The sequence below is a fragment of the Dipodomys merriami genome, unplaced genomic scaffold (genome assembly GCF_024711535.1).
Source record: "Dipodomys merriami isolate MVZ:Mamm:240054 unplaced genomic scaffold, mDipMer1.0.p SCAF_81, whole genome shotgun sequence".
NCBI classification, from domain to species: domain Eukaryota; kingdom Metazoa; phylum Chordata; class Mammalia; order Rodentia; family Heteromyidae; genus Dipodomys; species Dipodomys merriami.
Genome location: NW_027206413.1, coordinates 2,407,076 through 2,434,913, shown reverse-complemented (window position 1 = coordinate 2,434,913; position 27,838 = coordinate 2,407,076). Strand labels below are relative to the sequence as shown.

The 27,838-nt window shown below is 47.4% G+C and overlaps 1 protein-coding gene across 1 annotated transcript; it reads right to left on the bottom strand.

The window, feature by feature from the left end:
• Positions 1-983: 983 nt before the first annotated feature.
• LOC138819714 (dermatopontin) lies at positions 984-27,482 on the bottom strand. The gene is made up of 4 exons (XM_070011252.1): positions 26,703-27,482; positions 18,037-18,162; positions 5,739-5,846; positions 984-2,072 (listed from the first exon to the last, which is right to left on the bottom strand). Exons 1-4 carry the CDS (start codon positions 27,038-27,040, stop codon positions 2,006-2,008), a joined length of 639 nt encoding a protein of 212 aa, XP_069867353.1. The 5' UTR covers positions 27,041-27,482; the 3' UTR covers positions 984-2,005.
• Positions 27,483-27,838: the final 356 nt, after the last annotated feature.

The window sequence follows — 27,838 nt, the reverse complement described above, 5'->3', positions numbered from 1 at the left end:
TTAAGTGTAAATTATTCAGATTCAAACCAAGCTGACTATGTTCTTCTTCTCGTTGCTCTTGGCCTATTTACAAAGGATAGTTTCTGTCTCTGTGAAAATCTCTGCTCGTCCCAGTTGCTGTAGGCTTTTCTGGCTAAGTTGCCTCAGGCTCTTTCCTGACGGGCGTGTTCTCCTGCAGTTTCCTCCCGCTGCAGGCCTCTCATCAGCTCCTCCCTTGCTTTCCACTACCCTGATGCCAACCCAGCCAATCAGCACCGTTTGTCTTCCTTCCAGCTGTGCACCCCATATCCAACCATGGCCGCAGCTGGGCTGTCATCAGGAACCGCTGCTGCCATGACTGAAATATTAACGACTCCCTCTGTGAAAAGTAACAACATGCAGCTTCTGACTCTAAATTCAAGTTGCTGAGGAGGCAGAAACAATGAAATGGAGGAAATAAAACAAAATCCCAGTAATGAGAAAAACCAGGAGAATGTCCTTAGCTCTGCGTGCCCGTCGATGGGCTGGGAGCTTCTGTAGTGGGGAATGTAGCCATCACTGGCTGAGAGTCACTGTCTGAACACCTAGATGGGTGTGTAGCAAAGTGTACACGAGAGTGCTGCGTGGCTGGTTCTGCTGGGCTGACTGGGAGAGAGAATGCGATCGGAGAAGAAAAGGCCAACTCTGCTAATAAAGGAACGAGGATCCTCTTTTGGCTAACATGATACCTGACATGCATGGGCGTGAACGGTTTGAAGTCTACTGAAGCACAATCACGCTCAACTCAAATCCAGACACGTGTGGCTCCATCTTTCATCTAGTCCTTAGGTAAAGTAAGGACGTATCGGGTCTTGTTTTGATTATCTTATGCCCCAACCACTCCGTCATCCACATCATCGCTTTCCTGGTGCTGTGACACGTCGCAATGCTAAGCAGTATTTTCAGAATGAGTCAATGACTACAAAGGAGACAGGTAGAAAGTAAAACACAAATGGCTCTTACTATTTGTAGTATAGCGAATGTTGATATTTTTTATTTGTTTTATAAGGAAGAGAGTACAAAAGGCTGGGGGCAGAGACATCACAGGAGAGAGAAAGATGGTGCTCAGCTGCGCATGGGGGCAGCGGCTGGCGACAGGCCCGGTGACGGGTCGGCAGTCCCCTGTGGCTTCGGGATGCAGACACCCTTCCCGGGAACCTGGGGCTGCCTCCGGCTGCCAGTGGCTCCACGGCCTTTTCCGTTTCCCAGGCCTCTCCAAGTTCCCAACCTGATTCCCATTCTCTGACCACCTCGGGGTGAGTTCTCTTACCTGAGACTGCTTCTTATGGGTTCTTCCTAGCCCTGAATTCATTTTCATCACCGAGTATGCTAACACCCATCTTTGAGTTCAGGGAATTCTTGAAAGTCTTTCCGCACTGCCCGTAAATCTTTCCACCTCCCAAGTTCACCTGCCAGTCCCCTCCCTCTTGGAACTCCGAGCCAGCCCTGGGGTTGGGGGCAGGAGTGGCTGGGGGGGGGGAGCAGGTGCAAGTCCCCTCAGGCCGAAAGCACGCTCTTGGTGAGGACCCTGGGAATCACAGAGCACCTACTGCACTCCTTCTCCAGCCCCGCCCTGCACTTCCTCCAAGGTCACCATGCTGAACTTGAAACTCATTGTACAGGAAAAGCGATCCCAAGGCTCTTGGGGGAGGCTGGGGACCAACATGCATGCATGCTGCGTACGTGTGTGCGTGTGTGCGTGTGTGTGTACACACACGTGTGCGCTAGGCAGAGAAACGACTCTCCATCACTTGTCAGGGTCGGTCAGGAATGGGTTGAAAGTGAGCAATATGGTTTCATTGTGGATTTGAGTAGATGGCTGATATTAGGTCAGTAAGGCCCAGGCGGCTGGCCACGCAGCCGCCGGCTCAGGGGGAAGGAAAGCGGGCAGCCAGGGAGCTACAGGCGTCCCAGCTGGAGTTAATGTGTGGGAAACGCTCAGGACCAGTGGCCCCTTTCCTTCGCCCAGCTTTGGAAGTTGTCAAAGCTAAACATTTTCGAATTCGCAGTCGTAAGTGGTCATCCGGCACATGATGAACTTCCACTGGCGGTCCCTGGGGAGGAGAGTGAGAAGCGAACATCAGCGAGGCTCCTGCCATGGGAAAATTCTGCGAGGGGAGCAAGGGAGGCGGCTGGCGGGGACAGAAGGGCCCTGATCTCCCTGTGTTCCCAGAAGATTCCTTGTGGCGTCTGCAGAGAACTGAAGAACTTTAACAAGGCTGAGGCGTCACCTAAAATCATGCTCGGTGCACAGGCGCCTGGCCGTGGCAGGCGGTCAGCTCCCTGCGCTGACCCCAAGCATGTCCAGGGTGTAGGAGTCAGCGGCTGTTTGAAATCCAAGTGCTTATTTAATGTGGTCGTTTCATTGTAGAAAGTCATTTAGAAGGCCACCCCTTTCCTCCCCGGCTCTTCACAGCACGGAGCCGTTATCCTGCACCGGTCTCTAGGGCATTTACGTATTTCTCTCCCGAAAGCTTTCTTATAGAGAAATAAAGTGAGGGGAAACATCTTTAGAATTGCTTAAAGTAAAAAAGCAGCTGTCTGGCTCTCTGGCACACCGGAAACGGAATTATCATTTGTTTAAGAGGTGGGATGGCGTGTGTGTCTGCTCCTGGGTGCTCATTTAAGCTGTGCACACAATTCTCCAGCACACGTCTTTGAGAAGCTGGGCAAGACAGTTTTATTGATATTTGCTAGAATTGGCAACGGAGGGTGTGGCCTCTTCAAGATGTTTAGCAAACGATGCTATGCTTGTTTACTAAATAAATGTATTTATCACGGCCAATTTATTTATCACAATATCAGGGAACAAAGACAAACAAGAACCTATGGCCAGGAATGTTTTTAATTTTTTCTCTTTATAATATTAGAGTTTGAACTCAGAGCCTTGAATTTGCTAAGCAAGTACTGTACCATTTAAGCCATGACCTCAGCCTGTTTTGCTTTGGTTATTTTTCAAATAAATAAAAAGTTCTTGCATTTATGTCCCCACTGGCCAGGATTTCCCTTCTCCTCTTTATGTTTCCTGTGGAGCTGGGATGCCAGGTACATGCCACAATGCTCAGCCTTGGTTGGTTGAGATAGAGTTCAGCAAACTTGTTTGCCCCTGATAGTCTCAAATCATACATTCCTTCTAATTTTAGCCTCTAGATCTTAGCCTTCTGCAAAGCTAAGATTACAGGTATGAGCCACCAAATCTTTTATTTGTACAGCTCTTTTCAGAGGCCATTAAATAATATTGAGAAAAATTTACAAGCAATCCTAAGAGGAATGAGATATCTGGTTATCCTCTAAGACAGCTGTTTCCAACTAGGGACACATGTGCTATCCTAGATCTCTCTCTCTCTCTCTCTCTCTCTCTCTCTCTCTCTCTCTCTCTCTCTCTCTCTCTCTCAATTTATCTATCTATCTATCAATTTATTATCTCAATTTATCTAGCTAGCTAGCTAGCTATCCATCTATGAATGACAAGGTCTATAAAGTCCAAACAGTTTTGATTGCCACAATTGGGAGTAGGCTGCTAGAGGTAACCTAATGTGGAGGTTAAACATCTAGAATCACAGGATAATATCTAACAATGAAGAAGTATCAGGCTCCAGCTGCCAAGTCCGCGCAGGCTGAGGGGGTCTATGTCAGGAGGAATCCTGGAGAGGTGAGGAGGAGGGCCCTTGCACTGACACCATTTCCCCATCTTGGGAACTTCACTATCTTCAGAAGAATGGAGAAAACCCAAGTGGGGAGTCTGTACGCTATGAAAATGAGTGACAGCAGCAACGCGGGCATGCTCGTTTTCCTTGGTGGGGGGACTCATTTCCTGGTGGGGGGCTCGTTTCCTGGTGGGGGGACTCATTTCCTGGTGGGGGGCTCGTTTCCTGGGGGGGGGCTCGTTTCCTGGTGGGGGGGGCATCTCTCAGTTTCCATGGTTCTGTTATCCAAATAACTGGAAATTCCCAGTCCAACAGGAGTTGGGCATTTTAATTAACTAAATCTATTTCTTTTGTAATATTTTTGGATGAAATTCTTTCTTCATTGTTTCCTATCCTTTAAACCAAGAAACACAAAACGAGTTTTCTTTTGGACCTTGGGACAGTATTGATTACCCTGTTATACTGCTACTAAGTTTTGCACTCCAGGGAATACTTCCCTGATAACCAAGACACGCTTCCATATTCTCTGAGTTCCCAGAGCTTTGCTTTTTCTTCATTTTCTTCAGTATTTTTGTTGTGCATGTCCTACCATTCAGTTATTTCTTCTCAAAGATGAAATGAATTTTACTGTAACTGATATTCTCATCCTAAATGGTTGTTTCTGAGAAATGGGTAACAGTTAAAACTTCATGTAAAGCAAAAATAAGCAATGTGGGAAAACTCAGGGGGTTCTCCTATAGGTAAACATGGAATTTTTGCTTATGGAGTCTGATAATAAAAAACAAACAAATAAATCTTTTCCATAGGAAATTGCAAGCCATATTCAATAAGTTAAATAAAATGCAATTTCATTTGGAAACATAATAGATAAACCACACTCAAATTTATCCTAACCTCATTATCTAGTGACTTATTGGAAGCTTTATTCAGTTTGCAAAATATGTATTGGTAACTTTCCAGGAATTCACTTTTGCATAATGTGATTATCACCTAACTAAAAGTGGTCAAAGCGACTTTTACTTTCTGACATTTATTCACACCTCTCTGTAAGTTAATAGAGGGGCTGGCTAGAGACCAGCCGTGTGTAAGGACTATATTTACAGGAATTCTGTTCTTGCTTTCTTCTTATTGTTCTGATGTATTTAGAAGAGAGTTGCAAGGATGATTATGAGAAAAGGAATAAAAACAGTGCCCTATTCTTTTTAAAAAAATCTATTTTTAAATAAAAATTTTATCTGTATCAATGAATGACCCATGAGCCTTCTGTTTCTACATGTGGCTAGTAGGTACTATGGTGTGAACGCTAATATTCCTTAAAATTATTTGTTGGAACCCAACATCCAATGTAATGGTTGCGGGGGGGCTTTAGGGGGTGCTTGAGTTATACGGGCTCACCCTCATGAGCGGATGGATGCCCTTATAAAGATGATGACGTGTGCTGACGTTCCCTCCGCCAAGACCTAGAACCCAGTGGGTGTCTGAAGGAGAGAGCCCGCACCGGACGTCACATTTGCTGTGATCCTGAGCTCGGATTTTCCAGCTCTCAGCTCTGGGAGCGATGACTTCTCATTGCTGGAAAATCCGTCAGTCTAAGGTGTTGTGTAGCAGCAGCGCGAAAGGCCCAGATGGGTGGGCTTTATGTGTGTCTTTCCTCCTGTTTCCTCTTCTCCTCTCTCTCTTTCCTACAGCCTGAAGGGGTGACCCCGTGGAGCCCGGGGCTACTGAGGGTCTGGTCTGACAGTGTCTGCTTCTCTCGCCATTTCGCTCTCTCTTTTGGACAAGTGCTCTTTGACAGTGACTGTCGGGAGATCCTGAAACACTAAGTCAGGGCTAGCAAGTCCAGGGCTGGACCCCGAGTCCGCCCTCGATTCCAGGGAGGAGCTAGCTGCCTTGTCAGGTGCACTCCTGCGGGCGCTGCCCCTCTGCGTGCCTGATGCCGTCCAGCCAGTCCTTTGGTAAATCCTTCGTGAAATAGGAAACTAAAACGAGGGGAACCCCCAGGCAAGGATTTCAGCACACAAGATCCCCGTCTTCTGTAAACCGATACCCGCTGGAAAAGGTCATCCTGCTCACCTTTCCACGGCAGAGAAAGTGGTGGTGGCACCTCTCATGTAGTAATCATAGTCATAGGAAATCATGTCCATGTCCTCCCCATAGTGGCCCGGGTACTCGGTTGTCAGCCTGTGCGGAGGGAACAAGAGGTTACAGGAGAAGCCAATAAACACAATGTACCCCTGGAGCTCGTACAAGTCATGCATGAAAAAGAGATTAAGTCTGAGAACATCTTGGGTGATCTAAACGGCCTTCCACTAACCCCAGCCTCCATCCCTGGCTGGAAAAAGGTCGTGCTCTTCTACTGTTCACCTTTCTCTTCCTGACCACGAAGCTGTATGCTGGGAGGCACGCGGCTAACTCGGCAGGCTTGGAAGCACCATTGAATAATATTCATATGAACTCCAACTCCAGTCAACTCACCTAAGACAATGTTTTCAAACTATGGATTATGACTCACTATTAGATCATAAAATCAGTGAAATTGGAGAAATAAAATAAAAATGGAAACACATTCAGATGAGTCATTGAATGCAATAAAGATAGATTCGTGGGTATGGAATTTTTTCAAAGATATGTATGTATTTATATGATACAAATATTCTGTGGTAGTTTGTATATTTCTTATTATAACTAATAATCAAAAGGTGTTAGAACTATGTAACTAAAATGTAGGCTTTAACAAAGGGAGAAATTTTGTCTGTCTACAATGTTTTTCAAGCGGCTAAAGTACATAGTGAATATTTGTTAATAAATAAAATGGCTTTGAGAGAACCAATCTGTTTCCTGATCTATAAAAGAATGAACGTGGCTGGGTGCTGGTGGCTCACGCCTGTAAACCTAGCTCCTCAGGAGGTTGAGATCTGAGGATTGTGGTAGGAAAGGTATAAAAGTCCATGAGATTCATCTTCAATAAGCTACTGAGAAAAAGCCAGGAGGAGTGCCGTGGCTCAGGTGGTAGACAGCACTAGTCTTGAGCAGAAGTAGCTTGAGAACAGCACCCAGGCCCTGAGTTCAAGCCCTAAAGAGAAACAATCATCATATAGAAATCTTACTGCTACTAATAAAAATATATATGATATAATGGTATGTGGCAGGTACAGGGTTATGAGAAGCTATTTTGTTTCATCGTTGTCATCTTCTTCCTCTTTTTTCCTCCTCCCCCTTTTCCCCTCCTTCTCTTCTTCTTCCTTCCTCTCCTCTTCTTCCCCCTTCTTATTCCTTCCAAGATTGAGTCAATATTGGATCTCCTAGTATGTGATTCTCTAGAGGACTCATTGTAGTTCCTTCTAGAATAAATCTACAATCTCCTAGTTCTCATGAAGGTTTTGACTCTGAGGGTCTTCCCAAATGCTGCTTGTCAAACAGCTGAGTAGCAAGTTTCAATGATTTCATTTGAATTTAGGTTTGCCATAGTGTATCAATGAAAGAAAGCTCTTCCCTTCTGCAGACCAATGAACTTTCTCTTAAGATTATAAAGATTATCATGAAAGTTGGAAAAAACTTGCTTTATAACTGGAAGGGGTCCCATGGAAGGGGTCCCACGAAGATCTCAGTGCTTAGGTTCAGCAAAATTAATGGTTAACCCAAAAGGATGAAGCATTAGCCAGCACTCTAAACGCTATTCCCTTTCATAACCATTCTTTCCCTTTATTTGTCCTTGTTTTGCCATTCATCTTAGGACATAATGATACTGTTAGTACAAGTCAGAACACAGAGTAGATTGCATATTTTTGCTTGATGTGATCATGAAGGGAAAGGAAAAAGCCACCTGTGTTTCTAAAGGGATCCGGAAGCAGCACTACTGATTTGCAATGAAAACATAAGGTAAATAGTTCATAAATGGACATAATAAGGCCTTAATCAGTCCCTTTGGCTTGTGATCTCTAAGGAGTCTAATAAAGACTATACTAAAGTTGACCCAAAGAAAGGGGGGATTGTTGAAAACTTGAGTAATGTAAATAGGGTCTTGGGCATTCTACTCATTTCAGAGAACATAGTATCTTTTCTAGAATATTATGGAAGCACTCTTTGGATACAATATATAAAAGTGATTTTTCAAACTAGGCACCAGTGGCTCATACCTAATTCTTAGCTATAATCAAGAAGCTGATATCTGAGGACTACAGTTCAAAGCCAGCCCAGGCAGAAAAGTCTGTGAGACTTTTCTTACCTACAGTTAATCACTAAAGAGCCAGAAATGGAGATCTGAATCAAGTAGTAGAGCACTAGCCTTGAGTGGAAAAGCTAAGCTAGACGATGACCCTTACTTCAAGACCTGGTACTGGCACAAAAAATATTTTTCCAACATTTATATTTCTGCCAAGGCAGTATCTCTATTTGGCAATAACAAATTAGGTTAAATCCAACTGCCAAATCCATTTGAAAATAATTGGGCTACATTCTTATCTTCTTAAGTTTTTCTTGACCACTCAGATCTGCTTTCAGTGAAAAATGAGAAAGTGAAAAGAAGTTTAAGATTCCAAGGGTGGAAAACATCATCCAATGTTTTCTAGCTAAGACTCCCTGTCTCTTCGTGTTTGGTAAAGAACAGACAGGAGCTTCCTCTCAGCTCAACAGTTTTGCTTAGAAGCCTTTTTGCAGAGCAGATCTTGCTGTCCATTAGATTCCAGAATATTCTGAAGAAGATGATATGTGCTCCTTGGTATGTTTCCATCTCTGTCCCAGCCAGGTTTAGGTTTTTCTTTTGCTTCGTTCTTCGTTATTTTTTATTTTGTGGTGGCTGTTGATTCATGGTCATCATAAACCATGAGATCAAGTTTAGACTATTTTACCCAGATCCCTGGGTTAAAATGGACATTGATGGAAGTCATGAGTACTTTGTGAAATGAAAAATATAGAGAAACAGACTCAATCATTAGTAGGAAGACAAATGTCCCAAACATTATCCACAGCAAAAACTTTGGTTTCAACATGAGCCAGGATTGTTACAGTTTTTGAATTTAGTTCTTCATATCATCTTCTACACATATGCATGTGGTTCTATGTATGTATACACAAGCATACTCTCTCTCTCTCACACACACACACACACACACACACAATCCTAATAAATGCAAGTCCTAGTAATAGATACTCAGAACAATGAGTTTAAACTTTCAGATCTAGATATACAAAGAAATAGAACGATCAGGGTTCATCTGCTGTGATCTTAGCCACCCTGAGGGGGAGTGGTGGAGGAATTCACCGGCTCCAGCTTTCTGGTGAATTACTAGGTCAGGTCAGGCAGATTTTCGGCAAAGCCACTTCCTACTGGGCATTGCCACCATTTCTGGACCAATTAAAACAAACTAGCCGTTGGTTTGGCAAGAGAAAGATGAAGGCAGGTCAGAAAGGATCTTTTTTCAGATGATTGAAATGAGTTCATTTTTAAAGCACTTAAGAAGCACTGTAAGGAGTCTTACCCGCTTTCAAAAACCTACTTTATGGTGTGTGTGTGTGTGTGTGTGTGTGTTTGTGCACACATGCATGTGTGTATATGTTTGTGTCCATGTTCACTGTCAAATGGATGTCTATTGTCTATGAGGGTGTAATTTTTTTCATGTTTTCTTAGCAAGAATCAGTTGCACAAGGTTTCACTTTAACCTGCTCGTGTAATGCTTGCAAACAACTTGAGTGGAATCAGCACTTTTGTCATTTTCCCTCCTCCCTTTTACCTTCTCAAACCAGTCTCAGCAAGCTTCACTGGTCTATTTTCATGCAAGCACATAAAGTATTTTGGCTATATTTGCCTAGTAGGGGATAATGTTTCATTTCCCCATACTTTTCTCACTGTCTGCTGGCAAGAAGAGAAACAATTGCTCCAAAGCTAAGAGAGCACTTATTAACATAAGACAACTTCTTGTGTTGGTCAGGGTTGAACAAGATGAAAAAAAATTACATCTGAATTTAGCTATGAACTAAAAAAAACCCAGTTTGAATTGAAGGTACTTTTTTGGGTTGATATAAAGCTCTCCCATCTAAGATTCTTTATTTTTAATTTTATAGTGTTATTATAAAGGTGCTACGCAGAGGGGTTACAGTTACATCAGTCAGGTAATGACTACATTTCTTTTGGGGCAATGTCACCCCTTCCCTTATCCTCTCCCAGTTTTTCCCTCCTGTCCTCACCCACAAGTCATATAGTTCGTTTTCTACATTGTGTCTAATGAGTACCACTGCTGCATTTGTTCACCCTTTGTCCCTCTGTTTCTGGGCCCCCAATACACTCCCGAAGAGAGCTATATGAACAAACAAGACAGAAAGAAGGAAACAAAAACAGCAATGAAGAAAAAAAACTCTTGTGTCCATTTCCTGCAGTTGATTTTGATAACTATTATTTTATCTAATCATGGGCACACAGGCCTTGTGCCTCGTGTTCCTCCCCTAACAGTGCCATCTAAGAGGGTTAGGGTGCCCAAACTACCAACAGATCCAGGCTCCCTCAGTGGTCATTTGCTGACCAATACAAAGTCATAGACTGCTGAGTTCTGAGAAGTGCCATGGCTTAGAACAGAACACAGAGCTGAAGTTGGGTATTTGCTATCACATCCACTTTGAGGAGTGGAAGAGAAATACAATTTGTTTCTAGAAGGAAGTGTATTTTATGCCGCAAAATTCCAGTGACTGAGCCAAAGATTGTGTGAAAAACCACCTGTACAAGACCCTGTTGATTTACTAAGGGATTGGACCAAAAGTCAAGCCACAGCATTGAGCTCCATTCATTGGGTCTGTGAGGCATGCAGAGACTTGGGGCAAATGGCTCATTCCACATCACCCTGGGAATATTCACATCTCCTACCAGTGAGTGCGTGAAACAGTGCAGACTCCTGGCCCTGTTTAGGGTTTAACAAACCAGAATGATGGAACGGAGGAGGCCTTTTTGAAATAAGATAAAATTGGTGGGTGGAGAAATAGCTATAGAATGTGAGTGCAAATGTAAAGGGAAGAGAGAGAGTGGGTGAGAGAAGGAGGGAGCAATAGAGAGGGTTAATCTGAACCAACTATAATGGATGCATGTGTGTGAAGCCACAGTGAGATTCCCTGGACAATTAAAATATCACCCAAAATGGAGGCCAGGAGTATAGAGAACAGGTGTGCTGGGCATGGGAAGAGACTGAAGAAGGGTTAATATGGTTGACGTACATAGAACAATGTAGCCTACAGAAGTTGTTTTAGAAAGAGGGTGAGGAGAGAGAGGTGAAGGACAGAGGGTGAACGTGACCAGGACACATGATAGGTGTATATGGAAATATCTCAGCAAAACCCCTTTGCACAACTAATATATACTACATATATACAGAGAGAGAGAAGTGCATATACGGAAAAAGGACTATATGAAAATATCTCAACAAAATCCCTTTGCACAATATGTATATATATATATATATATATATATATATATATATATATATATTACAGAGAGAGAAAAGAATGTATGTCTGGAAAAATGTATGTATGGAAATATTGCAACAAAATCCCTCTGCACCTGTTTTCCAAGATACTTTTTAGAATTCAGTTCATTCTCATAGGACATAAAGCCCAAATGTGGTGGATACAAGGAAACTAGTAGACACAAAGAAACAATGGATACCAAGAAGCAAGCATTCTGGCTTCCCCCAGGGATGTGGATCGCCAGAATTTCTGCAGTCGCCCAAATGCCTTTCTCTGCATAGACAGCCTGAGCCGGGGCCCTGCAACGCGAGCCAGAATGTCAAGTGTTCACATCCGGCATTTGGGGAGTTCAAATTTCGACCCGTTCAGATATGTATGGCGACACGAGGAGCCCGGCTGAGGAATGTCTGTGGCTTCCATGAGGGGAGGATGGCCCTTAAACATTTTCAAGTTGCTCTCGTGGAACTGAACTCCGCACTCTGTCCAGGCCAGGGGCGGCAGCAGAAACTTTGGTTGGCGCTCATGCGGCCTTTCATCCATTGTGTGGCATCAGGACAACTGTGCGCTAGCACTCCTCCCGGGCCACTCCACCGCAACCTCTTCCCTCCAGCGTCAGCAACTACTGTCTCTTCTGTTTTTACCATTCGATGCCCATTGCTGTACCTCACCTAGACTGAGAGGGGGTTGGTACTATGCCAACCATGTGAAGGTCGAGAGACACGTAATGGTATCATAATGTCTATCTGTGAAGAAGCAATGCACTAACCCGTGAGCACTGGGTAAACGTTACTACACATTTTATTAGCATCGTTCTATTAGGAACTCAACCTAAATCTATGTATTGTACCTACTTTGTATTTTATGTCCATTTAGTAACTGATGAAACGAATGGAGGAAAGAACCAGTGGCTCTTGGCTGGAGTCAAGAGCAGTAGAAAGCAGTAGGTGGCCATCATGTAGCTGAGAGGGACTGGCTTTGAGTTCTCTGCTACTCCGACAATCGGCCACCTGCCTCTCCGAGGTTTGAGCAGAGGCAGAGAGGTGTTCCTGCTGCACGAAGCCAGCAAATGCACGCCTACAAGGCCCACACGGGTCGGTAATTGCACCAGCCACTCCAGCTGATGAAAGGGAAGGTGGATTTCGCGCATGCCCAGAGGGGCTGTTTGTTGTCTGCCACAAGGAGAGTTTAGCTCTGGCCAGGCAAGGCCGTGGTGTCAGTTGTCACAGAGGATCTAAACCCTCTCAGGTGTAACAATCAGCCCGACTTTCTCCAAACACAGACAACTCCAGCTCTCTAATAACAGCTCCCTGCTTCCCAGAGAATCTGTCCTTCTCAGCCCCCTGGCAATTGCGCTGCGGGAGGCCATCAGGGAGGCCGTCAGAGGTGACAGACACCTCATTAGTGTGAGCTCTTCCTCCATCTCCAATCCCCTACTACAGGAACGGTCTTGCAAAATCTACCTCATCTGGTACTAAAATCTGGACCAAGAGGTCAGGAGCTCGATGATTAGATGCTGTGGACTTGGAGAGAACAGACAAACGGCGTTGCTTCGCTGATTTTGCTTCTGTTAACCACAGCAATCCAGGAATTAAGGAAAAACACTCTCCTGTTTAGGATTGAATTGCGGGGGGGGGGAGGCGCAGGGAGAGGAGGAGGCAGACACTGGAGAAAGAAAAGCCTGCGTCAGAGAATCTTAGTGATGAAAAGCAATGCAGAGACCACCTACACTGATGTTGTCAAATGTGTTATCCAGTGAACCTCGGAGAGACCATGGGTGTAGACAACAGCCGTGGCGTGCACAACGAAGTCGCTTAATTCAAAGGCTTCTGTTCCTGGGACACGCGGAGTTCACCTGGCCAGGGTCAGGACGGTGGGGACCGTGGAACAGCGGCGCTGGGAGGAGGGGAATGGACACCATCTCCAAAGGCCTGTGGTGGCTTCAGCGACATGTGTTTGTGGTTTACAGACCGCTGGACTGAGAATTGGACTTCTTCTCTACAAATAACTATGCATACAATGTGCATATCCCTGCTACCCAATGGGAAGCATTAGTAAGAGCATGTCCACATCTGCCAGGAATTCACTTTCTTGCCAGAGTTCAACAAGAAACCGCCCAGCCTGAAAGGAGCCAGCACCTTGGATCCCACCAAACAAACAAATCTCACACTCCTGTGGGAGTTGGTGGATGACTTTTTGTTTTTTCCCAGCCTAGAGTGATGATTTTTCTGAATCCTTAAATGCTCACAAGCCTAGACGTGCTGGACCTTCTCTTAGCTCGTCGGGAACAGCGCTGGACCCCATGCTGTGGAATCTCTTTCAATGCGGGAGGAGAGAAGTGGTCTCCACCCCTGTGGGTCTCTTCTGGGGAAGGTAATTCAAGCCATTAATAGGATACAAAGAAGCTTTCAACCATCAGAGTTACCAGTGTTTTGCTGTGTGAAGGTTCAGGAAAAGTCTTTACTTGCCTCTGCAGGGCTATTCAAAAATTCAAATAAAATAATGTCCACAAAGTCCTTACCAACGATAAAAAAGGACCATTTCAATGCCGGGTTCCATCATTATGACTGTTCCTAGAGGTCCACGGGCTGCCGTTATTTGTCTGACACATTTATTAAGGGTCTATTTTGTGCCAGGCAATATGCTGAGACTTTGGGAGAAATAAGATCTAATTTATGCTCTAGGGGTTTCGTTCCGTTGAGAAAGATATGACGTCATGACTCAAGGCAATTTAAAGATGCCACTGAAGTGTCTAGACACCCGTGGGACGGTGAGTCACACACTGCGCACCACGGCGCTTTGTCTGCACACATTCTGCTACTTCTCCAAGGTTTCCTTTGAAAAAAGTTCCATTTCCCTCAGCCACTGTGGTATCTCTCAGTTCGTTCACCATGCTGTCAGAAACAGAGCCGGCCAAGCTGAGGAATACTTTGGATGGATCTGCTTCCAAGTTGACTTTCTGTGTTTGTTCTGAGGAATTTTCTTTTCTTCCCTCATCCCATGTTTATGTCCAAGAAGCCTTATGTCTGGATGTGTGTGTGTGTGTGTGTGTGTGTGTGTGTGTGTGTGTGTGTGTGTGTGTGTGTAGGAAGAGGAGGAGGCGAGGGGGTAAAGAGGGGAAGGGTAGAGGATTGGGAATACGGAAAAGAAGGTCACTGCAGATTGAGGTTTAGAGTAAAGTGTCAACTCAAAAAAGGTTGTTTACTTGGATTTGGGAAGCGTTCACTTTGTCCCTACATACATCTGTCATATCATTACAGTGGTTGCATCATCATTGGTCATCCACTCCTGAGAGACACTTGGGAGAGTACTGTTGACATTTATGGCAGGAAGGAAATGGAGCATTTGTGAGGAAGTACTCATCTGCAGCCCTCCAGGTGGTAGCCACCGGAGTCCGGAGTATCATCAGAACAACACACACACACACACACACACACACACACACCTGTCTTTTGTAGACTTCAGCCCCCAAGTATACAGGACAAGCTTGAAGTCACAACGCGCAGTGTTGGCACAGACCACAGCAACCCATCAGGATCATCCATGGTTTCGATGGCTCCTCTTCACCTCACCCCACCTCCATCCACCCTTTCCCTGCTGTGGGTCAGCTTCCCTGTCTGTCTGATGGCCCAGGGCCTGGAGCGCTCCCTGTTGCTTTGTTGCTCTGTTTGTCCAGGGCTCCAGCCAGCAGAGACCAGCCAGGCCCACGCAGCCCCTCCCACTCGCGTTGGCAGAGACCCTGGCTGCTGTGTGCTGTGTGGCTGTCACAGCTCTCTCCTCTGCTGAGGGACATTGAGTCAGTGTGTCACCAGGAGGTCAGCACAGCTGCTCGAATTCTTCTCTTCCTGAGAGAAGAATTCAGGCAGGAAGTGGAACACACTAAAGGTATAATTTATCTTAATGGATAAATTATTTTAGAGGTGAAATCAGTCATCCCAGAGAGGTAGAGAACCGCCCAGCATGTCCACGCCAGCCCACGCTTTCCTCGAGGTTATAAGGTCTTAGAGCATCACGCCCTGCCCCAAGAGCAGCCTACTTTGACACGAAAGCTGGACATGAATTACTCAAGAATTACTCTGCACACGCTACTACCCATGACCACGCGGGGAAAACCCAGCGTGTGGAGGCAGAGGGTGGGAATTTGATAGTACGACAGGATCGTAATGACATGGTGATGTTCAACAGCAACAACAACAGCTCTGGATCGAAGGAGCCCACGGTCATCTGACTAGATGGACCAGAACTTGTTTTCCGTTTGGCACCAGTGCAGGAGGACATAGTCAGGGCAACATTCCAAAGCAAGGATTCTGGTGCCCGGCCTTCTCCTCATCAGTTCCCGTCGGGTCTCTTCCCTGTCAGTAAGAGCTGGAAGCAGGCCTGACAGAGAAAGCTCAGGGCTCTCAGCACAAGCGCCTTCGACCGGGGATTCTCCAGTTAGGCTCCCTTTGCCCCGCAATCACTTCCGTCTAGCTGTGACTTGTCACGCCCAGCACTGACACCCCAGTGGACAGCATATCAAATCCAGACACAAGCCCTGCCTCCTCTGAGGCCACCAGGCCCTGGCCGCTGATCTCGGGCAGAGTCTGCTCTTGAAAGGCCTGTTGTTGGACGGTGAAGAGGCTCATCCCTCCCACACCTGGACACTCCTTTTTAATAAAAGGAGTGTTTGAAAACCGGCTAGCTCTGTGTGCTCGTAGCCGGCCACAATACCAGTCGTGTACTATCTCATTTAATCCTCTCAATACAAACATGGAGTAGGGTGAAGTCCCTCATCTTTCCTTCAACAAAGGTTATAGTTTAAAGGGCTTTGTCCTACATTAGTATAAAGATCTCTGCTTGTGCAGAGCTTATATTACAGGGCAGTGGGAAGGAGAGAGTGGAGAATAAAATATCAGGTAGGAAACTATTTTGTGTGTGTGTGTGGGGGGGGAAATCTCACCTTGAATTGCCTGTCTGTCAGAATCATTCACGTGCACATCCATTGCGTTAGGAGTCAGTTAGGGTGTGGGGCAGGTGCTGGGCCTCAGGGATGGGGGGGGCAGGGGCAGCCCGCCCCGAGGCTGCTCATCCTCACGCCTTTCTTCCGGAAGGTCCCTTTCCCTGTGTGACTCTACCTTGCTGAGTTCCTTTGGAGGCTGATCAAGGGAAAGACTTGCTAGTGTATTCAGTGCATCAACAGATTGAGGGCTAGGTTGTTGCTAGATATTCCAGAGAATCTATTTGCATTTTATCTGGTTTCAAATGACTTACAACCAAGGGAAGCTGGTTTCACTGTGGGAAGTGTGATTCTTCTAGAAGATGGGGAAGAGGAGGCTGAGGAAGGCCAATTCCTCATGTCATTGAAGACTGGCTCCTACCTACTTTCTCTCTGGCCTGTGGAATCTGCATCATCTGAGAATCGTTCTGGATGTTTCATCTTTTACAGGGGTTGAGGCATTGTGGGGCTCACACCAGGAATGGCTGTTAAGGAGTTTAACGATTCCTGATATCCCCAGAAAACTTTTACATAAAAATCCTTAAGTGAATACCCACCCCCTCACATACACACACACCTTAAAGTCAGGATCTAGAGTTTCCATCTGATTTTTAACTATTTTAGAGACTCAGAGAATGCAGTCATGATTTTAAAGGCTGCACGGAGGCTTCTTGGAGAACTAATGTGACTGCCTAGGGGCGGAGCAGCCACTGTGGGCAGGAGAGGCGGAGAGAGGGGGACACTGCAAAGAGAAGCCTGGAACAGAGTGGAGCCCCCAGTCCAGCACGCCCCTCCCCCGCCACCCAGCCCCCAGTCCAGCACGCCCCTCCCCCGCCACCCAGCGCCCAGTCCAGCACGCCCCTCCCCCGCCAGTACAGCTGCAGGCTCTGATTCACAACCTGTCACAGTTGGACCCTTCTCTGGGCACCCAGGAGCCTCCTGCTCCATCCTACAGCTACAGGGATCCAAGGACTGCAAGCGGATTGCGATTCGGCATTACTATTGGATGTGCTGTTGGTCATTATTCAAAAAGAAGAGGCTAAGCTTCTGGAACTGCCCTGTGTCCCTTGAGATGCTGGTGTTCCTCTCAGGCTCCTGCAGAGTCACACCGTCTCGTCAGCGGAAGCAATTCATCAAATGGTAGAGATAAATCACGCCAGCGATCTGAGCTTCGAATGTTGACCAGACTGTGATATCTCTCCAAGGCATAAATGACTGGCTTGTACTTTAGACCAAAGGAATTGGGATGCAATGTGTTATCAACAGCCAAGGTATCTATCTGTCTTTGTCTGTCTGTCTGTCTGTGGGTCTACACCTACATTCTCCCTTCCCCCCGCTCCCTCCCGTTTAGTTGGAAGTCTAGAAGAGGAGAAATCTGGCATGAATCTAGCAAGGAGAAATGGGTGAAGTGAGTCTCACAGGCAAATGGATTCAGAAAATAGCATCTTCCCGTTCCATCTAAACCCATCTACTGGGCTCTGAACCATCCGAGCGGGTCTGCAGGGTGACAGGCTCCCATGCGGGAGAAGTTACCCTGAGCAAGGGGCAGTCCGTGGGCCTTGAGTCTGCAGGCCTCGGGGGTGAGGCTTGGCCATTCCTACGAGGTCACTGTGAGAGGGCGGCTACCGGTCAGGCCACGCACGAATAACCTCTCTTAATCTTCACAACAAAACCGGAGATTAGGCTCAAGGCTTCCTTTGCTCAGCCAATACATGCTAGTGCGTGCCTGCTATCTGCCCCAGCCTTTAATGCCAAAAGGATTACGGGAGCATCGATGGGCCCAGGCCCTCCCCAGTGTGGACGTTCTGCGTACACAGTCATTCTCTTAGAGATGACGATTGTTTTCCAAGTTAGTTGGTGACGGCGTAGGCCTGCCCGAAGCCTGAAACATGGACCAGAGAACCCAGGGCAGCTCCGGGACCCGTGGGGGAGGAGGCTGGCTCCAGAACTCACCAGCAGGAATACGGGCACCTCTTGCTGTAGCGGCAGCAGTAAAATTGCCACTCTCGATCCAGCACAGACTCAAAGTAGCGGCTCTGGAATCCGGACACCAGTCCATTGTTGGAGCACGTCTGGTACCTGCAGAGATAAGAATCCAAGGACAATGGTGCATAAACATACCCTTCCCAAGCTCCGCCCGCCACCATTACGCATGCTCGCAGTGGCTTAGGCTCCTAACAATTTGTCCAGTTTGTAATATATAAGAGGCTTTGTTATGTTGTAGAAATGACCTGTGTTCCACGACTCAGACTCTTCACTGAAAGGAGTGTGGGAGACACTGCTCCTGATGTACTTCTATGCTTATATCATTAGATGAGAGAAGACATAAATGGTTATGAATTTTACAAGAGTCTCTTCCTCGTGCCATTTAAAAGAAGAGACGATAGAAATCAAGGTCACTGGACTGAAAACCAAAGAAGGCAAAGACAAATGCGATGAATCAATGAACTTTAAACCAACTTTTCATTGTCTCCTACACAACACACAAAGCCCAGATGGGTCCAGAGGTTTGTCCAGGAAAGCGAGGCCGCCCCCTGTGGCCGCTGGCACAGGCTCGAGGGCGGTCTCGGAAGGCTGCTCTCCGCTTTTGCAGAACGGCTGAGCTCTGGCGGGGTCCTCACAATGCCGTCATGGCCACCGACCCCAGCTTCCCTCCAGGCTCCCTCACTGTCCTGGCTTCGTCTTAATTCCTCAGATATGGTAACTCCTCCACTCTGGCCCACAAGCCACACAAAGTTTTACTTCGGTTCTGCCTGTGCGGGTGCTGGTCTAGAAATTAGGCTTAAAAAACAAAACTGTGATTATCTTTATGACACCTTTCTAACTAAGTGTTGGCTTGGAACAGAGCAATCATTTCCCCTTTCATTCCATGTTCAGTACCTTCTACCATTCCCCCAAACCCATACTACCTTAACTCTGTACTTTGTACTCTGAAATACCCAGATTTTATCCCACCTTATATGGAATGCCCTAGCATGCTCTCTGTTGCTATAAATAGTTCCATACTGGATAACTTATAAAGAATAAAGGCTTATTTATTTAGCACGTGAGTCCGTTAGTTGGGAAGCACAAGAGCGTGGCACCGGCCTCTGGGTAGGGCCTTCTTGCTGCAGTATATATCGTGGTAGAAGACATCACAGGATGGGACGGTGTAGGGTCTCTCTTCCTCTTCCTATAAAGTCGGCGATGGTGTAATGATCACGCGAGATTTTCCTTCTATTCCTAACTACCTGCCTCAGACCCAAATTCTATCAACATATGAATTTAGGGATTAAGTTTTTGACCATGACCTTTGGAGAATATAATCAAACAGTAGCACAAGCCCTTCCAAAATTGCTCTCTAGCTATTTCTATTTCTGTGCATTTCCTACCCATTTGCTAACCGTTGACCTGCTCCCTCTTGTACATTGATAAAGCAGTTACGGCTGCAAGATAAATTTCAAGAAAGTATTGCAAATAAAGTAGGAATGAGTAGGCTAGGCTGATGTCTGAGGGAAATATAACTCACATTCAAACTATGTGCAACTAGATTTCCTTTTATTCTTCCTCTGCCCAAACTAAATAGTAAGTATTCCTGTTGTTGATTGGAAAATATCTACTGTATCACTGACATTCATTCATTTAGACACAAATAGGCATCTCTAAGTTCATCTACCCACTCAACTGCTTAACACAAGGCTATGATTTTAATCACTGTACAAAGTAAGAGAATAGCAGAGAGATGGGCTTGATAGTTGGTCAACCATTCTCTCAAGACTTGTAAGAATTTCTGGTATTCATCTATTGGAAATCAATAATGCATATGCTACTCAAAATGGCCCTTTGATGATCTAGCCTTTGGTAAACTACATCATTGGTCACATCTTGTCAAGACTATTTCCACTTGGTGAGCATTTTGGGAGACCAAATAATTGGCCTTCTGGGCAGGTCTGTTCTAACCTAAGCTTCAAGTGGTAATGTCAAAAGTTTGTGTGCCCAAAGAGAGAAGATGTGTCACATTGTTTCCCATGGTTTCTCTGCAGTGACTGTTGCTCTATTTTTGTCTGTCCTATGTACTCAGACCTCTACAAGGGACAGAGTTGCCACGGTGGTTAAGTTCCCTTCACTACAAATAAATGTAGGCAGATAAGGAGAGCTGTCTCATGAAGTCCTCCTTCAGAAGCCAATCCAAGTGCCACAAGTCCCCCACCAGCTGTCAGCCGGGCAGCTAGCCCCACAGCCTGTATGGGAAGCATGGGGTGTCATTTTCTCACAACCACCTCAGATAACACTCCCTGGTGAAGAGTGTTTGGACTGTACAGCTCTGACCTGAGAACACAAGTAATGCATAACAGAACACCATACCCTCCCCCCCCCCCCCATTTAGATTGCCTCTTCACTTTGCTCGAGCGAGCCTGCTTGGGAGTTTGGTGGTATGCAATCGTCCCTTCTGGAATTGGATTTGGGCAGGGGTGTCTTTTCCCAGTGTGGAGGGTGGCAGTGGGGCCTTGCTCGGTGCATGGGCTGTGTTCTCAGCCTGGTGTCGTGGGGTTAGCGGCGTCCTGGGGTTAGCGGCGTCCTGGGGTTAGCAGTGTCCTGTGGTTAGCAGTGTCGTGGGGTTAGCAGCGTCCTGGGGTTATCAGTGTCCTGGGGTTAGCGGTGTCCTGGGGTTAGCGGTGTCCTGGGGTTAGCAGTGTCCTGGGGTTAGCGATGTCCTGGGGTTAGCGGTGTCCTGGGGTTAGCAGTGTCCTGTGGTTAGCAGTGTCCTGTGGTTAGCAGTATCCTGGGGTTAGCAGTGTCGTGAGGATCGGGCTTTACATCCCCATCTAATGGGCACAAGAATCGCTTATAATTCGTAAAGTGACTGGGAGGGGGGCAAGTATGACAAGGTATATAAAATTTCTGGGGGAGCAGTCCTTCGTGTTCAGTCACTGACTTTCCCACAAGCTGCCCAGTGGTGAGGAGAGCCCTTTGTGAGATCCTGGGCTGTCCTGAGCTTCCCTGAGCTACTGTTGTCCTCAGACGAAGCTGGCTGACATGGGATGTCTTTCCACCCACTGCGGAGTGTAGATGCTTCGTTAGGTCTCGTTATAATAAACGGCATGAGTACTGAGGCGATGTGGCTCACTATGGAAGGAGGGATGGGTTGGCCGGGGCCTATCATTCAAGTCCACGTGATTTCCGTGGAAGGAGGGAAAGCGTCCATCTTTCTGCCTCTCCTGTCTCCCCAGGAACGGCCCACTAGACAATGAGGGCCCCAAATGGACGCTCCCAAGTGCTCTTGCTTCGGTCTCTCTCATGCTTTTTAAAAGCTTTAGAGTCCCCTGAGCCTCAGCCACAGCTCACTGCAGACGGACAGGCACAGGAGCTGGGTGAGAAGAGACAGCTAAAAAGGTAAAAAGAAGTGGTTCAGGTGCAAAGACAGACTGAGGTGCTGAGCCACTTCCCTGCGTCTGCTTGCTGCTCCCGGACCTGTGCGGCACAGGCCACACGGCAGCTTCCCGGGTAAGCTGTCTTAGCCCGGGCTGAGTTCCGAGGGGACGCCGCGGGGATTTCCCCGGCGGGATGGCGGCCTGGTGCTCAGATTCCCAGCCCTTCTCCTCCCCTCCTTTCTCCCCGTCTCTTGGAAGGCCAAGAATCAATTTCATTTTCACAAGCTGGAGCGATATCAATCCCGCTCCACCTGACACTAGAAGCTTTCTGCAAGGAAAATCTTAAGGCAATTACTCTTCCTCTGACAACAACATCTGAAGCTGTGTTCTGAGAAAATGGGTTTTCTGAAAATGGCCCTGAACGCAAAGACAGGAAACTTTTCTGTGGCCACAGCAGTGGAACAGAAGCAACAGAATGCACCCCACTATGTAATCTGTAAGGAACTACAACGTAGGTAATCTCCCGAAGAACACACAGCCATTGAAATAGACCCGCTCATGTTAATTCTTAACAATTTTAGTTGTTTTAAACATTAGATGTATAGCGGGGCTACATTTTAGGAATTGTTCTGATTCTAAAATTCATAAACTTTCAGAATCATACCTATACAGAAACACTTGCACCCAGAGAGAAAGAGAGAGGGGGGCAATTTCTAATTCCCTAAAATTCTTTTTTATGTATGTGTTTAACTCAGGGCCTCACACTTGCTGGAACCGCTTGCTTATCTGCCTTCTATCACTCGGCCCATGCCTTTAGCCCTGCTTTTGCTGGTTCTTCTGGAGATGGAGTCTTGCAGACTTTCTGCCTAGGCCGGCCTTGGTATGCAGCACTCTGTCTGGGTCTCTGCCTACAGAGTAGCTAGGAGCATAGGCATGAGCCTCCAGTTCTCTAAAAATCTTATATCGATTGGGAAGATTTTATCCTGCAGGAACAGCCTAGACCTTTTTTTTTTTAATTTGCTTGTTTTCAGAAAGCTCAAGTTCCCCCAGACAATTGATTTCCCAGTCTTTAAGAGAGTGACCTAGATGGAAAGGATCCTAGACCTGCCAGGGTCTTGTCTCCCACACCCAACCTTCTTGCCCTCAAAAGTCATTCTGACAGGGATTTGATGACTTTAAGTTCAGAACTCATGGTAGCTTTAGCTAAGAAAAAACAATCAACATCTCTATTCACCTGTGGCCCTGGGCATCAGACTGGCATTGTGCAGTCCCTAGCAAGGGACAGGCAGGAGCTTTTTCTTTTCTGCTTATGTGGTGCTGAGGAATCGAACCCAGGGCCTCATGCATGCAAGGCAAGTGCTCTACCACTGAGCCACCTTCCCAGCCCCCCGCCCCCAAGAACTCTTAAAAGAGTATCTTGCATGTTAGTAAATGCAACAAACCCGAGTGAAATGCTGAGCCCGTATTACAGATGTTAGCAACATATCCCCCAACCCCCCAGAAACTATAGGCTTCTTTGTTGAGGTCGGTGGGACATTGGCTGGGAACTGCACTCCTGGAAACACTAGTTCAACTGCTTTAAGCCTTCATGCTCATCGAGCCCTGTCATGTGCCGGTGTCATTTTGGCACTGGGGACACAGTGGTGATAGGACAAGGGCCCCCGTGAAGTTCATGAAACATATGTTTGTGAAGGAAATAACCAACACAGGAATCTGGAAGTGACAGTGTGCTGCAGGAAATAAAGCATGCTGAAGGGGCAGAGGCCAGGAGGTGCTGGAGCAGAGGAAGCAGGCACTGCACACACTGAACATTCAGGACCGGGAATTGGAACCATGGCTCTGTACTTCATGGAGCCTTGGTCTTAACTATAGTCAGAGTATGGAAAATGGAGTTTCTGCCCAACATATTCAGCTTCAAGTTTGCCTTGATACTAACAGAGCTCTGTTGGATAGCTTCTGTTTCTTCACTAGGTGACTTTCCTAGATGGATTTATAAATTCAGCTCTGATATACTGTCGCTTTGAGCCGCCGTTCAGCAATTTCCTTGAAATAGAGGGGAGCAAAACAGTCATCAGTAGACACAACATTCTTCCTGAATGAGCTAAACCTCATGTGTCCAACATAAACCTCATCAACTTCCACGACATCTTAACTGATTGTCAGTCAACAGGATGCCATGTCCCAGGTGTTTGTTTAAGATTGCTATTTGCTTTTGAGTTCTTTTATACTTTCTTTCATAAGGATCACACCTTCTGAGATGAATATCACAACCTCATTTCCTTCCTTCTCCTTTCCCTTCCCCTATCTGTTTCTCTTCCCCTTCCTCACATTTTCCCTCTTCTGTCTTCCTCTCTCTCTTTAGCCCTCTCCCCCCCCTCATAAAACAAAACCCCAAATGCCACGGCCACAGAGGTGATACTGATGGAAAATCACTAACACTGAAAGCGCTCACCGCACCCCCTGACAGCTGTATCTTAGCACTGTCCTTCTTGCCAACCCCAACGGGTCATCTCCCGGCCCCTCCCCCCGGAACAAACACAGTCTCAAGAGAGAGCCTGCGACCAAGTCTACGTCTAGCACGGATGCCTCTAGCAAGCTATGAGCAGCACCTGTTAAAAGATGGAGGTCCATCAGCGAGTTTCTTCAGCAAGTCAAGTTTTTACCACAACTCTATTGTCAAGTTTTTATTCCACACTCCCTCTCTTCAAATAAAACTGAAAAGCTAATTTCCTTACACAAGGCAGCCGAATGGCACTAAATCATCAGCGACTCCTCCCCCAGAACAGATCAAGAACCTGCAGCCGATGGGAAGATGTAATTGCTTCTCAGCCTGTGAGCAATTTCTTTCCTTCCAAATTTTTCACTGGGACTGCAGTCTGAACTCAAAGCCATAATCATCTAAAAAAACCTGCCTGGGGAGTAATTGGTATCTCTCGTGAGGCAGCTCAGCCCTGCAGAAGAAGCTGTTTGGCATGTTTCTGAGCTCTCAGCCCTGTGATTCGGATAAGAAGGAGGCAGCAGAGGGGGAAGGAAGGCAGGAAGATCCCTGGACCCTGCACAGGGAAAGCAGAGCAGGCGGAGACAGGGACGTTTTCTCACTAGACTCCATGGACTCTGGTTATTCACATTCATGGTTTCCCCCATTTCACTTTTCCTCACCCTGGGCGGTTACGACAGACCAGCCACAAGTTGTCAAAGTTCAAAGTAAACATCCATTCCTTCCTGTCCTACCAGGATTGGCCACAAGGACCCACCAATGCTGAACGATGCCAAGTTCACGTTCAAGGGTGAATGTCTCCTCTGTGGACCTCCGGGTTCCACAGTCTGAGAGGAGGGCTCCCCACCCACTGAAGTGGGCACCAGAGAGCCGAGCCTTGGGCCCAGGCCGCACGGCACACCGTCCTCAGCGCGAGAATCCAGAACCACGCTTCCTGACTTCCTGATTCAGCCCAGTGCTTTCCCTTTAGGATGGGAGCAATCATAGCGGAGTGCTTTTTAACTGGGGCTCCAAAAAGAAGGCGTCCCCACCCCCATGATGGTCCCCCAAGATGGGGGAACAGAAAGGCGTTTGTCACGAAGTCATCGCCATGGTTTGTGCGGGTCATGAGTCTGGAGTCCAGCCTCCACGCAGGCCTGCTCTCGGGGCCGGCCTTCCGTCTGGAGGGGCTTGGATCATTAAATCTGCTTGCCAGAGGGAGCAGGGTGGACGAGCACCTCCCAGGCGGCCTGGTTCCAGGGCTGAACTTCACTGTGGTCTTGCGAGTCCCATCTTACCCAGCGTGAGCCACTGGCCTGGTCTGCTCCTGGAGCCCCGGCCGTGCTGACGGGCCTGACGGGGCCCACTGCCCGCTCGGAGCTCACATCAGGGGGGGAGCAAGCCCCCAGGGGCCGGCCCCTCACAGTAGCTAAACTGAGATTTTTCTGGGCCTAAATCCCAGCTTTCTAGCTGAAACACACACACACACACACACACACACACACACACACACACACACACACACACACACACACACACACACACACCTACCTTATCTCTACATGGCTGTAGCAATTTGTCTGCCTAGAAAATCCTTGATGGCTTTGTTCTGAGCATTAAATGAGATAATCCATAGAAAGTGCTTAGCATGGGGCCCACTCAGGGGCACGAACTCAATAAATTCCAGCTGTGTCTACTGGCGGCCCCTCTCGCCTGGCCTCTCTACCCCGGCCTGCCCTTTGTGGCTGTTCCTCTTGGGTCCCTGGTGACCGTCATGCGAGCCCTAGGAGTTTCTGCTCAATGCCTCCCAACTCCTCAGCCCACCTCTGGACCCCCCTGCAGAGCTGTCTGAGCTGCTTTCCAGACACCACGGAGGGCCGCCAGCCTGCAGGGCCTCCTTATCCCTGTGCCTGCCGCCCCCCCCCAGGGTCAGACTTCACCCTCTCCCCCACCCCTGCAGCCAGGGTCTTCCAGGCAGTTGTGGATGCATCGTCTAGCCATCAGTGGCCACTGGGATGGGCTGCTTCTGACCAAGTACAAGGCTGAGAAGGGAAGTGGGACCCTCCAACCCACAGAGAAGCCCAAGCCGGGGCATTCCATGCCACTGACAAGGACAGAGTGCAGGGGGAGGAGGAGGGGGAGAGAGGAGGGAGAGCCCCTTCTGTAAAAGCTTTTAGTAAACTAATTTCCACCAGCAGAACCCAGGCAGAGAAGCAGCTCAGGACTCCAAACCGAGACCACATTGAATCAGAGCAGCGAGAACTCTAACTTCCCTTCACATCGAGTCTTTGTCCCCTCTGTCTGTTCACTTGCTCTAAATCAATATTCTTTCCCCAAGCTGTATGTGCTGGGGACCAACTGTTTCTTTTTCTCCCCAACTAGTCTGGACCAAATGCTTTTGTAAAATGGCAAATCGTTACGACATGGAAACGACATTCCAAGTCACGGCGAAGTTCAATCACCATCAAGTGATTTCAATTTCTGTACTTGGCTTTCTGCAGTCCGTGAGCATTGCAGATTCTCACTAGCCCCTGAACTGGTCTGAGCACAGAGCCACTTCTAGAAGGGAAAGAACCACAAAGACATCTCTCTGCACGGACATGCCCTTGCCTTCGGTTTGGTCCAGTGACATGACCCAATCTGCACCAGCCCTGTGCCCGCCGGAGAGCACAGCGATACAGGCCCAGGTCATATTTGCTCAGGCGATGGGCGCTGCGGTCCCTTGAGACTCAGACACTCCCTGGGGAGACATGCAGCGCTATCCCCGCCCCCGAGTGGCAGCCGCCCCTTACCATTCCATGCCGGCCCTGTTGATCTCTTCCCACCAGCATTCCGTGGGCTCCCCGAGGCTCTGGGAGGCGGGCATGCAGGCATAGTTCCACTGTCTGTCAGAACCTTCCTTCTTGCTGAAGATGCTCCTCACCGCCACCACCACCTGCCCATGGGGACACTGGTAGCTAAAGCCCTGTCTGTTCAGATTCACCCAGCCGTCGTCGCCGTAGTCATGGTACTGCTGGTACGGGTACCCGTAGTCTCCGTACTGGCCCCAGGCCACGGCGAGCATTGACGGGAGCAGCCACAGAAGAGCAAGGCCCATGCTGCTTGGGTTTAGGCAAAAAAGAGTGATCATGTCACCCTGGGCTTGCTGGGCTGCCTTTTATACAGCTGCGGCAGACATGTGGCTTCCAGATGTGGGGACAGGATCCAACTGCAGTGTGTCATGTCTGAATCCAAACTTCCCCACGCGGAGAAACCAGCCCTAAGCAGATCCAGCTTGTCTTAAGGTGGAAATGCTAGGAATATGGTGGGAACTTGTGAACTGAAGGCATTCCCTGGAAGAAGGACAACTTTATAGAGAGGTTGTAAGAACCAACTGCTGCTCCCGCCTTACAAACACTGGCCCTTAAAAGAAGCTCATTCGCAGCCTGTGCGATTCTCATCTCTCAGCATCCGCCGCTCACTAGTAAACCTTCATAACCCTTCTGCAACCCAACTTTCTAGGATTACACAAGTCACCAGGCAGTGATTTCAAAACCGAAACATGGTCGCTGAAGGGACAGAACCATTTAGATTCCTGTGAACCTGGATGCCTGTCTTTGTTCAGTTCTCAGCTCAACATCTTTCCACCTTGAATGTAAGCAAAGGCGTCCTGTCTGTGGGGCTACACTCAGAATTCCTGGGCTACATACCGAACTCTGGGTCCTTGGAGTCAAACGTTGGGCATTATCTCTCCACAAGCACCTGCTTTAGCTGCTGAAATTGGACACAGCCACATGCAGAAGCCATGTGCTGCTCTCAGTTAGATGTTTTAAATCCTACTTTTTTTTAAAAATAGTCTTGGTGTTCTTTTCTTCATGCTGACTTTCCTCTCCATTGAGGTATAATTTATATTAAACAAGAGTTATCATTTAAAACGATCTCTCTTGCT

Bases quoted from the DNA above. Each gene is read 5' to 3' on its own strand.
- LOC138819714 (XM_070011252.1), bottom strand. From the start codon at position 27,040: ATGATCACTCTTTTTTGCCTAAACCCAAGCAGCATGGGCCTTGCTCTT. The intron at 18,163-26,702 runs GTAAGGGGCGGC...TTATCTCTGCAG, and splicing joins AACAGGGCCGGCATGGAATG to GTACCAGACGTGCTCCAACA. The intron at 2,073-5,738 runs GTGAGCAGGATG...TCTCCTCCCCAG, and splicing joins ACTTTCTCTGCCGTGGAAAG to GGACCGCCAGTGGAAGTTCA.